This window comes from Tiliqua scincoides, chromosome 1 (genome assembly GCF_035046505.1).
Source record: "Tiliqua scincoides isolate rTilSci1 chromosome 1, rTilSci1.hap2, whole genome shotgun sequence".
Taxonomy (NCBI): domain Eukaryota; kingdom Metazoa; phylum Chordata; class Lepidosauria; order Squamata; family Scincidae; genus Tiliqua; species Tiliqua scincoides.
Window position 1 is genome coordinate 204,072,468 of NC_089821.1, and position 14,181 is coordinate 204,086,648.

Sequence of the window (14,181 nt, forward strand, 5' to 3'; positions counted from 1 at the left end):
AACTGTCCAGCTTGGTCAAAGATAGTCACTGAAGAGCACTGCTGGCAGGTGATGACATTCCTAGATGAGCAGGTAAAGGACCTCTCAATTGTAGGGCTGGTGATATTAGGCAGGGTAATAGCGCTGCCAGAGTAGATAAAGGAATAGAACTGGCACTGCAGTTTATGACCAGCCTTAGTTTGTTGATCTCTCTCTCCCTTCCTTTCAATTGAGGGGATTGTTTGTGGAGGAGGACCCTCATCTCCCCATCATCAAAGAATCAGCTATCGGTTACTTAAGAGGTGTTTGAGTGGTTTAGATGGAGCTCGGACATATCAATATTGTAGGTTCAAGAATTCTTGTTAAGTCAGTCAAATGCTTATTCCAGCCCAAAGTTAATGCAGTGAATGCAGTTTTATTTTAGGGCTGAAGAACAAGAGTCATGGAAGCAGGATAGCTGGAAGTATGGAGCTGTCAGCTAGCATTTGAAAATCCACCATGCTAACAAATACAACTTCACATTTGCCTTACACATTTTTGTTTGCAGGGATCTAAATCACAGGTGTTTGAACATTCGGGTTATTAATACTGGGTCTGCAGGAGATTTCTGTCTTTCCTCATATTCCCACATTTCTATACAAGGACCCCAAGGGGAAGAAACTTGAAGCCTGATCACTTTCTATACACCAGCATTAAAATATTTTGCTAGTGGGAACAGAGTTACCTGCACAGTGAGGTTTACAACTTTGCTTACCAGCAGACACCAGATATGAAAACAAGAAAAGAAACCCCAACAAGATATAATTGGTCAAATCCTCAAATTATAATATAAATGTGTAATACACAGAAAGCTGAAACACAACCACCACATAAGCACTAGATATAGGGCATAAGTCAAATTCTCAGGTCTTGGTTGCATAAATTGGAGAGTTTCCAGTTCATCGACTTGATGCACACCAGCCAAAGTTGGGCAAAGAGACTCCTAGCAATAGCTGCTACCTTCACTCCTGGATGGACCAGACAAAGACCTTGAGATACCTGAGGCAGCATGTCAAGTACTGCCCCCCCTTATTTGATAATGTGCCAGAGAGGCTCTTCCCAATCTCCAGTGTTCGTTGAGTCTTTCTCAGTGTCTGTCCTCTGCCATACCACTTCTAATGGTCCATCTATTTGAAGTACCACCGGAAGTAACTGGCAATGACATCACCAGTTATTTCCGGGTTGGGAGGCCAGATGCGACATGACAAACGCCAATAAGAGGCTCGGGGTGGATGGGAGAGCTTTTTTGAGTGTGGAAAAGCATACTTTGAAGCTCTGCCTGCCAAGCCTCCTTCCACTGTTTGTTGTGTCATGTTCCTGGTCTCACTGCAGGCAGCATGTATGCGAGCATGCTGCGAGTACCACCAGGCACCATCTCAAGTACAACTAGTGGTACTCCTAACACTGGTTGAGAAACACTAATCCTCCGCTCTATTTCACATTTTCTCTTCCTCTATCTTCTTTTTCTAATCTAAGAAGTAGGAGGAGATGTAGTGGAGGCAAGCAGGTGAAGTGCGCCCTCTACCAATCAGCTGCTTCAAGCTGGCCTCATGGATGGGCCAATGCTGATCCCCAGACTGTGAATGCCATCCCATCCGAAACAGGTTACAAACCCAGTCTAGGATTGGCATTCTTGCCAACAGCAAATGAAACTTTGTATTTGCCCTAGGCTTTTTAATCTTATGTTTTCAGATCTAAGAGTGGCTATTACATTGAATGAAAAGTTTCACTGTACTTGAAGCTCATAAATCTATCCTCACTAATGAAGCAACTAGTAAGTGTCACATGCTTTGAAGATTTTGTGTGTAATATGAACATCTGTGCCCAGACTTTAAAATATATGCATTTTCAAATTCTCCTCTTGCATTTTAATAAGCAGTTACAAACTCGGCTACAAGAACATTAAGTTACATCTATTTATTATAATTTCCATCTAACTGCAAACTTCATCTAATGCTATTTTAACTTGTTTAAAATTTAGATTCATAAAGGATAATCACCAAACAAGCTTTAGTGTCCTTTATTTTTCCTCCAAAAAGTTAAATCTTGTTAGTGAAATTCAATAAAGGATATTTTAAGGCAGCAATCTCAATATAATATGCAGATATAATTACTTAGGGATCTGGAAAAACACATAACTGCGACAAGAAATTTGTTGAACCTCCTCTGAATTTTAAGGTGAAACTGATAACAGAAATAAGTCTTGAAAAATATTTCCAAATAATAATGCTTTTCTATAAAATCTGAAAATACCTTAGACCGGAGTTCAGATGCAATGCTGGAAATCACATTAGTAGATCAGATGTACTCTTCCCTTCCCCTTACGCATAAATTTCTACCTAGGCTTGGCAACACATGTAATCTCTAATTTCTTTTGAGAAGAATCAAAGCAAATTTAGTAGTGAATCTGAATTTCATTTTGATCAGGGTTTACAAGTGAACCCAACACTCACCCAGAGAGGGGGTTGGGAAATGAGAATGGGTAGGAGAAAGAGCACACAAAGACACTACAGATTCCAAATATCTTAAACTGGGTTCCTCGTATTCCCAAATGGGCTTTAGTCTCCTACTCCAGTATTAAGGAATTTTATGAGCAAATTATATTTTAAAGAAAAAGTACTTTCAAGATATTTACATTAATATATGTTGATACATCATTTGTTTCTGGGGTTCTCAAAAGCTTTTGAAAATGTACAGCCATTTACAAGCATGTATTGACATGCACCAAACCAAACAATGGGATTGGGTAGGGAAGAATTTCTGTGACCATCTACTTTTTCAGCTAAGATAAATGCTTGAAAAGCATGCAAACATACCATCTTCATCAGTCTGGATAATGGTCTCTTCACTCTCTTTTCTTCCTTCAGGATTAGTCAGGATCATCTTGAGGCTCACATTTGTATAGGGGGGTAGGTGGTTCACAACATGCTGAGGAGCTTTGGGGTCCATATCCAAGCAGTCTGCTTTGCTTTCATTGTGACCTCGGAAGTAATGGTAGCAAATAGTGACATTGAAAGTGTGACAGCGAGTAATGTTGTAACCAAGGGATTCCCAATCCACAGCAATCCGTCGGGCCTGGATCTCAGCAATCTTCAGAGTTTTGGGTGTTCTCATAGGCTCTAAAAACAGAACATACAATCAAGGTTACCTACTTAGCAAAACTGATTCATTCAGAAATGTACTGGCACAGAGTTCATACAAGAAATGCAGTTCCCTGCCTGGTTTGTCAGATTCCCTACCACCTTTTTTGGCAGGGGATGGGCGGGCAAGCCTTGGCCTCCCCTAGCAATGCTCCCAGTTCTGAATAAGTTTGAAAGATAGCATTTACAAATTCTGTAAAAATAAAATGCACAATTAGATGATAGAATTAGTCAGAACTAGGTATTTTAAGAATGCAGGCAGATGACTCAAGAAGAGCAACCAAAAACCACCAGAGCTGTTGCTACACTTCTCTGTGTTTCATAGTTTCCTTGGGCACACATTAAATTTGAGTAAATTGGATAATATATCATCCTGGTAAAGAATCAACACACTCTGCACTGTGATTCATCATGCCACCAAGCAATGCTGTTTACTAATTACACTAATTGCTCTACTAAACTAGCAGTAACCAAAATGATACAGATATTAATTAAAATTTATTATTTGGGTAATGATGTTATTAATCCACCACAGAAAGTCAGGAAATACTACAAAATCATTTTGAAATATCTAATGTCAAGTTCTTTCCTTGCTCCCCATACAAACTCCTGAATCAGATATTTTAGCTGATAAAGGTGTGCACCAGCATCCAAGCTTAGCCGATAACATGTGCACAGATCTCTGTTCAGGAAAACAGCAGTATAACCTGTTTTACTTCCTGGGCAGCCATCAATCTATCACCATCTCCCCAGTGCATTCAATCCTCATGCACGACTAACTTTATAGACTGACTTAATTAAAATGATTGCACAATGAAAATCATGACCATGACTACGTATACTAAAGACCTACTTGAAATACTCCCTCTTCTATGCTCTCAGTATATTTATTTACTATAGCAAGTTATGGCTAACGCATACCTTAGCATAATCTTCTTCCATCGCTACCAGATTAGACATAAATATATTAATGCACTATACTTAAATAAGTAAAATGTTTCTATTGATTCATGAACTTTCATTGTCTAAGAACAGTCCATTTACCTAACTGAAAATCTTAACTAAGCAAATAGCACAAGACACAGATGGCACAGCCAAATGGGGGTTCATTAAATCTGTTCAAGCATACAGTTCACAAGACAATGCAACCTATTAACTATCACCCTATCCTTAATCGGTGCATATATTTATAGATATTGCCAAATATTGGAACTCTTCCAAATTAAAATGCACAAATCATCATGACTAGTTTCCCACCTGAATCATCATCATCTTTTTAGTGGATAAGTTATTAACTTGCTGATATTTCTCTCTCTCTCTCTCTCTTTCTCTGCTTAGATTTTTGGAAGATGATGAAAAGAACAGAGGAATATAGCCGAGGCAGACACTGTAACATAGCAATAGTAAGCTCATATAAAAAAGAAGCATGTCTGCCAGATTTGGCCATCAGAATGAAACACTATGGACAAGAGCCAGGAGAACTGGACTGGAACCCAACTGACAATGTACATTTCAGCACCCCCTCTGCCATCCAAAAAAGTCAACCCTAAATTATCAAAACAATCCTAGGTATGTCTACTTAGAAGTAAGGTCCACTAATATCAACAAGACTTAAAGTGTATACATTCAGCCCTCAACATTTGGGGTTCTCAGAACTCCAGCGGATACTGAAATCTGTGGATAACAGAATCTGTGGGTGGGCCCATAGGGAACCTCTGAACATGACCAGAGGTGCCCTACAGTTACGTATGAGGTGTTCTGAGTTGTAGGGAGGCTGCACGTAGCCTCCCCCATGTCAGAAGGCACATCAGAGGCCTCTCTAAGATACACTTCTAGTTAAAAAAAAATAAAAAACAGAAATGTGCCTTAGAACCTTCAGGCAGGCTTCTCACAAGGCAAGACTCATAATTTGGATTTTTTGAGGGTTTGGGGGGGGGCGAAAGGCTTAATGGGGCTCAACAAATGACTTATTTTTGTGCAGCCCTCCTCATGACTGCACTCACCTGTAGGGGACAGAAATCGTATGTCTCTCCTCATAGTTGACATTTTAGGTGCTTGTTGGGTTCCCTTAAAATAAAATAAAAAACTAAAAATGGTATTCCCTTAAGCCAGGGGTGTCCAAACGTTTTGGCAGGAGGGCCACAGCATCTCTCTGACACTATGTCGGGAGCCGAGGGAAAAAAGTATTAATTTACATTTAAAATTTGAATAAATTTACATAAATGAATTTATTAGAGATGCAACTTGTATGAATGAATGAAGGTTTTGCAGTAGCTCAAGGCCTATAAAAGGCCTTGCACAAAGTAAGGCCAGCCTTTCCTTCACTGCCACTGCTGCATCACAGACATGAAACAGCAAGTAGTGGAGGGAGCCCACGTCCCACAGCTCAGGTGAGAGGTTGAATAGTCATCCTCATGCTGAGAGCACTTGCATTGGGCCAGCATGGGTTCCAGCAAGTCTCCGGAGGGCCAGAGGCTCATTGGAGACTGGGGGCTCCCTGAGGGTCTGATCAGGAGCCCCTGAGCGCTGCAAGTGGCCCCCAGGCCGGGGTTTGGGCACCCCTGCCTTAAGCAAACAAACAAAAACTATGGCTACCCTGCCTCAAATGAATTCTGCCGCTTAAGCCCCATCAGAACATGAGAGAAATAGATACAGTGGGCCCTCCTCATCTGTCAACTTGGCACCTAGGATTTGAGTATCTGTGGATGCCGAGCTCATGGCTGGAGGGTCTCAGAACACTTCTGGAATTGACTGGAAGTTGCTGGCGTGAACCAGAAGTGCCTTTCAGTCATGTCTGGGAGATCGTCTGGGGAGGTGCACCCCTTCTAGATAAGTAACTGCAGTGCTGCCCCCCCGTAGATTTTATTATCCATAGATAGTCCTAGAATGAACCCCACATGGATACCGATGACCCACTGTACAGGTTTTTGGCTTGTCGTGCTGTATTTAGAAGCTCTGTCATTTCATTTCAACATTCCACATTATATAAATTGAACCACTGGTCATCTCAGACAAATACATCTGAAAGTTCATTAAAATGTAACAAAAATATGTCTTGGTAAGGAAAGCCACATTCAATTGAGCCTTTATCTGCCTGGCAGAGAAAGGGGAAAAAAGTGACGAATGGAGATCTCGCACCATCATGTTTACCAATGGTATGAGATTAACCAATTTTTGTCAAGACTGAGATGGTAATTAAAGTCTGCGGCAGCTTTGGGAAGCTCTGCCAACTGTCCCACTGCTGCTGAAAGCAATGCTTTAAAAATGCAATTTTGCTCTCTTCTTGGAGCAAGATTCATAACAGGGTCTCTAGAGATCAGGTTCAATTGTTTTAAACTGCTGCACCACAAAATCTCCATCTGTAAAGCCTCAGCAGAAAGTAATCTCCTAATAATTATGTTTCCAGATATGAGGTTGCAAGATTGTTTAGTAGTTTCCAAAAACTTAATTGCATCTCATTACAAATAACTTCATTCAACCAGGAGAACTAACATGCCCCCAGTTATTACACTTCAGGGTTCCTCTGCCCTACTACAGAACACTAGCCGAGCCCTCTTGTGATTTAATTCCAGCAAAGGGATTCTTCTCAATGCAGGCTACACTTCCAAAGGGCATCAGAGACATTTTTTCTTATCTTCATAGACATTTAAACTTATTCTTTTCCCACCTAATCAAAATTTCTAATTAAATCTAAGGAATGCCTATTCTTTTAACATGACACCATCTGCGCCCCAGAACCTTAAAAGAAGACTCATTATTAAGTTTACAAGCCTGGGACAGTACATAACTGTTCAGCTGTTTTCCACATTTATTTTGCAAGGCAAGTACTTATGTTCCTCTTCCACTGATTTCAATAACTAAACAAACACATTTAGGCCCTCTGTCTAAGCTTCCCTTTGGTCAGCACAGTGGGGCATCACAGAAGGATACACCCAAATGCACATACGCAGTGGCACAAAAAGGGAACCCCTAGAGAAGCATTTGTTCACATGTACAATTTCCTCCCCAGGAGTAAACTCAGGGACAGCTGATTTGGTGTGCATGGTCAAGAAGCTGACAGTGCAGTCTCGTAATTGACTAAAAGCCTTGCAATGTCCCTGGAAGTAATTACTCAGCCCTTTAAAAACCAGTGTCTGCATTTTTAAAATAATGTAATATAGTGTTTCTCAAACTGTGGGTCTAGACTGCATTGGGGGGGGGAATGTTACAGATCTGTACTTTTAGTAGGCTACTAAGTATATACTTTTAATAATGATATTCAATGGGATTTTCTCCTGGGTAGGTGTAGCTAGGATTGCAGCCTTTGGAATGTTCAAGGAATTTTTTTAAAAGCAAATCAGCAACTGCTTGGGAGGTTTAGGAGGGGTCTTCTTTATTTTAAGTAAATTTTTAAACTAAATAAATAATTTTGATTTGATTTTGTTGGATAGGGAGTTGATGATGTCACTTCCAGGTTAATGACATCATTTCTGGTGGGTCCTGATCATTTCAAAAAGTGGATCCCGGTGCTAAAAAATCTGAGAATCACTGACAGGCAATGACAAGGCAACAAACAGATAAACCTGCAGGTGGGATGCCTGAAGAAATTTTAAAAAGTAGTCTACCTGAAATGGTGGGAAATGCAAAACATTGAGACAACCCACTAATCCTGAGGTTCTCAAACTGAAGTGTTGCAATGCCTCTGCCTGAGAGCTTCAGCCACTGGCCCCTTAAGGGGAAGGGACAAAGACAGTGATGCAAACTCCAGGATCACGTAAGCTCATGGGGGCAAAGGGGGTTTCTCCTACTCACAGGGGGCTGCTGCGATGTCCAGGAGTTGTGGGGAGCCCTACGCAGCCCTCTGCAGGGCTCCCTGAGTCTTAGAACACTTCACAAATACTTCACAAATAAAGTTGCAATCACTTTATATATTCTCAGTATTCTAAGAGTCAGGGAGCCCAGCGCAGGGCTATGTGGGACTCCCTGCACCTCCTGCAGGTGGACAAAGCAATCTTATTGTCATGCACTATTTATGGCTAGAACTGCACTGTAAAACAATTTATTTTCAGGACTACCAGCATTCAAATTAATGTGGCATTAGAGTCCTTTTACTCCAACTTCTGCCAATCGAAGTTTAATAGCAACTACTGAATTTCCTATGATTCAAGTTCGATGCTGCCCTCTTGGCCTTTGGATATAATAATATCCAATCTTATCTGAATCAGACATCCACGTAACTATTGCTCTTTCTCAGGGCACAGCACATATATTACTCAACACTCCCAGGGAAAACAGCAACAGAATATGAAATGTGTGAATAGACCTTACATTCTGCACAATGACCAGAACAGATGTCCTGAAAACAGAGAGGTGATTCAGAGAAAGAAGAAAGATTAACTGAGCTTCATGCCTATTCCTTTTAATATGGAGATCAACTTCCAATAGCAGTGGTTCCCAAAAATTTTAGCACCAGGACCCACTTTTAAAAATGATACTCCATTGCACTGGTTCCCAACCTGTGGTCTGGGGACCACAGTTGGTCAGTGAGAGCCTGAGAAACGGTCTGTGAGATTTCAGAAAAAAAAATAACCTTTGATCAGTTCAAGCATCTTGCTGAGTGACCGCTTCCCACAGACCTCCAGAAAGGGTGGAGAACAGACTATCTGTAGCTGTCAATGAAGTGTCAGCTGCTGCTATGGGCAGTTCATTCTCTGGCGTGTTTGGTAGTCCATCGGAAGGGGGGGTCACTCGCTTGGGAGATGCTTCCCCATGGACCACCAAAGAGAGCAGAGAACAGACCACCTACAGCCACAGCTGGCAACAAAAGCAGCAACCCAGAAATCTTCTCTAAAAATAATAAATTTCTACTAAATAATCTTTAATTATTATAAATTAATTATATTTTTTGTGTTCAGAGGAGCAGTGTGGTCCATGATAAATTCCAATTTTTGCCTCAGTGGTTCGCGAGCTCCTAAAAGTTGGGAACCACTGCTCTATTGGGACCCACCTAGGTTTACCAGACGTAAAAAAGAAGATCTAGAAAGAAATACTATTGTATGTATGTATCTATTTATTTACAAGTAATAATATCTAGAAAAAGACTCTCCGAAATTTACCTCCCTATACTTACACATGCTTACAAACTGCAGGAGCTCAGATCCCTGCAGGGCACATAGCAGACATTTTGCAAGTTGCAGGAGGCTCAGCTTATTGCAGGGTAATAAGCAGCTATCTGATTTTTGAATAGCGTCAGGGCTTGAGGCAATTAGTTATCTGATTTTTCCATAACCCTTACATGACCCACCAAAAATCAGGTCCCAACTCACAGTTTGAGAAATGCTGTCCTATGTTCAGTAGTACCATAATACACACTTTTCTGAACAAATGCAGTGGATATTTAAATATCTAATATAAATCCTCTTACTAAAAAGCTAAATTGACACTTTTTCAACAGCAGTAAGGCAAGGGAAGCTCCATATTGAGACTTCCAGCTCACAGTAAGAATTGAACACAACAAAAGATTACATGCATGATGGGTGGCCTTACACAACCACATAGATCAGGAAGACTGAATACAAGTTTACTAAAACCATTATTCATTTTATGGTATAATTCTCGAAAGGTTAATAATAGAGGGATGGGTAAAAGAAAAACACAAAATCTGTTGACCGACCAGCCACCTTTCAACAGTAGAATGATTTAATAAGTAGCTCAAGATAATGGCCAAAATGAAATTCAATTTCTTCAACACTTGAAAAAAACACATGATACGACAGGTCACTATCAGGGTCCCTTGAAGAGATTATCTAAATTTATTCAGAGAATGTTGTGAAAACAAAGGCCTTCACAGTTAGAAGAGAAACAAGGAGAGAAACATGCATCTTCTCTGTGCCAGTTTTAATGATAGAACACGTTACCCGCTGTCAATCAAAGAAAAATAGAATATGTCCCCAAGCCTGTGACAAAAAGGCTATTTCTCAAAGATGTACACAAGGATAGGACATTCAAGCATGACAAGTGCTTTACTGTTCCTGCTCTTTAACAGCAATCCTATAGGTTGATCACAATGCACAATTTCAGTTCCATTTATCTGAAATAAAAGGATGTGGCTTTTCTGGTCTGAAGATAACACACACATTTGTCAGCGTGAAATTGAAAACAATGAGACAAATTTTATAGCAAAGGAAAAGGACTATGATAAAAAGAATAGAGACAGTATCTGATGCCTTTAACAGTTTTTCTTCCTTTGAGTTATCCAGTTTCCAGATTGCATAACATAATCTTGCAAAAACTAGTCTAGGTTATCACAGTCAAATACTTGGTGTTGCACAAGTCTGTACATCTGGGACAGTTCACTAAACTGAACATTACTCTGTTGGAACACTAGTGGAGAATAGAGCTCGGAGTTGACCTACAAAACAGAAATCACTTTTTCAAATCTCCGCTTTGTCATAAACACACATGGTGGCCTTCTGCAAGTCACACTATGCCATCTCGGTTCTCCTTTGGCAATATGGCTCATTATGAATAAACCCATAGTATCAACTTGATCCTCATCTACGCACTATCTTTCTTGAGTTATCTTGTAACACTCAAAGAGTAGTACAGCAAATAAGCTCAAGGACGACAAATTACAGGTATAAATGGCTTTTCTGAAAAGTTACTACTTGAGAACCTATAGAGAATGCCAAAGCTGAACAATGCAGCAAATACAACAAAACTAGATTTTTCCAGAAAAAAAGCAGGTCCAAGATTTCCCAGAAAATCTCATTTGAAAAGGCAGCCTCTACAGAAGAAAGCGCAGCCATTCTGTAATGCCTCAAAAAGAATGTACAGGCTTCCCAGGAAGCTGTCCTATACATTTCTCCCAAGATGCTACATTGCAAGCTCAGGAACCAGTCACAGCACAAGCAAAGAACATCATAATGTGCAACGAAAGAACATCCAAATGCTTACAGGCCTCCAAAATACAGAATTTAATCTACAGAAATATAAAAATAGTACAGACTTTCTTGCTACTTTTGTGGTTATTAATAAGCTAGAACCTAACCTGAAAGAACCTTCCTCAAGAATAAATATTCTCAGCATCCTTCTTACATCAAGTGAATCCTGTATGCCATTTTGAATATAGTGGGGATTTGGTCAGGCAGCACCAATGAAAAGAGAATTCACTTTAGGTTTAAAACCAATACCAAAATGAATAGTTTCCAGCATTTGTCAACTTCCTGTAGATTAGCACACACCTCCTAGTCATAACACTCATCTAAGAAAGGCTACCTTAACCCATTTCTGCCCAGCCCACAGGTGTATATGTTTGATCCCTGTCGTGTATATCCAATGCTGGGCAGAAATGGCTTAAGGTGAAGGAAACAGAACAAACCTACACGAACTGGTTGAAATAAAGGTCTGATTAGAGCCTTGAATATTAAATGGAGATTGCAGGATACAGTAAGAGAATTGATCCTTAAAAATCTTAGTATATAATGATGCTTGGGACATTGCCGAACAAGATGCTCACCAAAATTCCCAACTTTCACTTCAGACAACTTAAGGTCTGAATTCAGCCCAAAAAGTGGATCACATGACTGAAATCATGAGTGAAGCACCGTAAGTGATATTGGTACGCTGAGCTGGTGATTGACACAGGACAAGACCATTCTGACAAAACAAGAGGTTGCTACAGAGACATTAAAGATAGCAGATGCAGCACTACAACTGAAGTAGTAGGGGGCAGAATGGTCAGAGGTAGGCAGAAACAAACCAAGCCTTTTGGTACCTTAGTCGTTACTGTGTTCAAATTGTTCACCTTTCTGCATAGAGAACGTGTAAGTTAGAAAATGTTGGCTTGTCAACTTACTAAAGCACTCCCTTTTGAGCCTGAAGTGGAACTGTATACTTCTGAGGGTTCATGGGGGAGACAGTAAACCATCACAGGGCATGACTGGCCTCATCCTGATTTTTCTAGGTCAAAAGCATCTAGAACAATCTCACACTCAATCAATGATCCAGTTCCCCTGAATATAAGCTTCACAAGAACTATGCCATCCATGTGATTTCCCTGCCGTGGCGGGGGGAACATGTGTGCTGGCAATCCAGGTAGAAGGAAGTTGCCCTGCTTTCCTGATGGCTCAGAAAAAGGCTATAAGCTGATGTGCATATAAGTTTATTTTCCAGTAGTCAGCCAGCTGCATTGCTTATCTCTCTCTTCCCTCTGTAGTTCCCTGTTCAGGCCCACAGTGAGAAGGCATCAGAAAAGAGCAGGCAAGTTTCTCTCTCCCTGTCCCATGACAGACCACTGGTGATAGCCAAGGCAGAGCATACCTCTTAGATAAACCTGACGGTTGTGAGGAGACTCATTGAATCAGAGGTTTCTGGTGTCCAAGACCAACTTGGAGTAGCTTATCATATATCTGTCTGCCTTGGCAACTGTGCATTAGGAGCCCAAATGAGGTCCAAGTCAAGTCCCCAAACAAGATTAGAAAGCAAAAAGTAAACACTTGTTGCACAATCTGTCACCTTTTGCAGACTGAAAAGATGATGGGGAGACTACAAGAAGGGATGGGGCATTCCCAGAGGTGGAGGTGCTTTCTGTACCTATGCCTCCTATATAGAGTTGAAAGTTTAGCTGATATACCAATGTTTCTCAACTAGATGGTGTCCAATAGTACTTGTGAGACCGCCCAGGTCCCTGCCACCTGGCAGCGAGACCAGCAATGCAATGCAAGAAGTTTCAATAGGAGGCTTGGTTTGGCAATCAATGTTCTAGCATGTGCTTTTTGTGTGCTAAGAAAAGCCCTCCTATCTGCCCTGAGCAGTGTTTGTCATATTGCATCCGGCCTCCTGATCCAGAAGTAACTGGTGATGACATAATTGCCAGTTACTTCCAGTGATACGTCCAATAGGTGGATCATGAGAAATGGTACGGTGGAGGACAAAAATTGAGAAACACTGGCCTATATATTCTGGAATGGCACAAAAGGAAAATATGGACAATAATCTGTTCCTGCAGAACTCCATATATTTCACCAGAATATAATGGATGTACTCATGTAGGTTACATAAAACAATTCTATCTCTCTTTCATAGTTAATTTAGGGTCAAAGCTTGTGTTTTAGTAGCTGCCAGTGATGTCTGCAGAAACAATCTCTGGCAACAGATGCTCACTCTTGGCAATAATACAGACAAGAGTTTACTATGTTGATAATCATGACAATACTGTATGAACCCAACTAGCAGGAACATGAGCAGAGGCTCACAATGAGATAGTAGGGATTCACATGCTAAGTTGTTACTGTGTCCAGAATGGAGAATCACTCTTTATGACAAAGCCATTTTTGACAGTATTTCCATGGTAACTGTAACATCTGTTCCAGTTAAGATATTTAAATTATAAATCATAAATCATGATCATAATTCAGTATACATGCAAACCTGGTACATCCTCTGAATTTTATACACTCTCTCTCACCTGTTGTAGTCCCCCCACCCCGGCCAGCGTGAAATAGAATTGGGAATCATATATCTACAAACTGAAATGTGTGAAGTGTCCCAATAACTTGAATTTTATTTCAAGTGAAGTTATAATTTGAATTCATGAGATTTGCTTTTTGTTCTTTCTCCTGGTAACTGACATCATCAGTGCAAAATATGTTATTGACTCAACACTGTAGGGATCTGAAGAAAACATCTGAATTATTGCATGGATAATCAGCAGTAGCTTCAATAGCAACAAAGGGCTCATCAGTATATTTTAGTACATAGCTTCAGACATGCAAAATGTACCTGTCCCTGCTTCAGAGGCATGGTAAAGAGACAAAGATATAACTGCACTGTGGGTAATTATTTGTCTGTTTATCTGATGGCATGTTTATTCTTCTGCCTCCATGCATGATTAACAGGTTGTGTATCCTTCACCTCTAATAAATAGCTGTGAAGTCTTGTATTAGCTATAGAGATTAGACATCCCTTGATAATAAATTCCATTGATTTCTGTATCTTAGCTGTAGTAATCCCAGACCATTCTTCAGCATTTAAATTAAAAAGA

The 14,181-nt window shown here is 40.4% G+C and overlaps 1 protein-coding gene across 7 annotated transcripts in view; it reads right to left on the bottom strand.

Annotated features, from left to right (window-relative positions):
• The window catches only part of PTPRK (protein tyrosine phosphatase receptor type K), a 466,239-nt gene that overhangs the window by 114,421 nt on the left and 337,637 nt on the right, over nucleotides 1-14,181 (bottom strand). For all 7 annotated transcript variants that reach the window (XM_066614422.1, XM_066614429.1, XM_066614387.1 and 4 more), the window contains exon 8: nucleotides 2,835-3,137. In XM_066614422.1, the coding sequence (XP_066470519.1) occupies nucleotides 2,835-3,137 (303 nt within the window). The remainder of the gene's footprint in view (nucleotides 1-2,834; nucleotides 3,138-14,181) is intronic.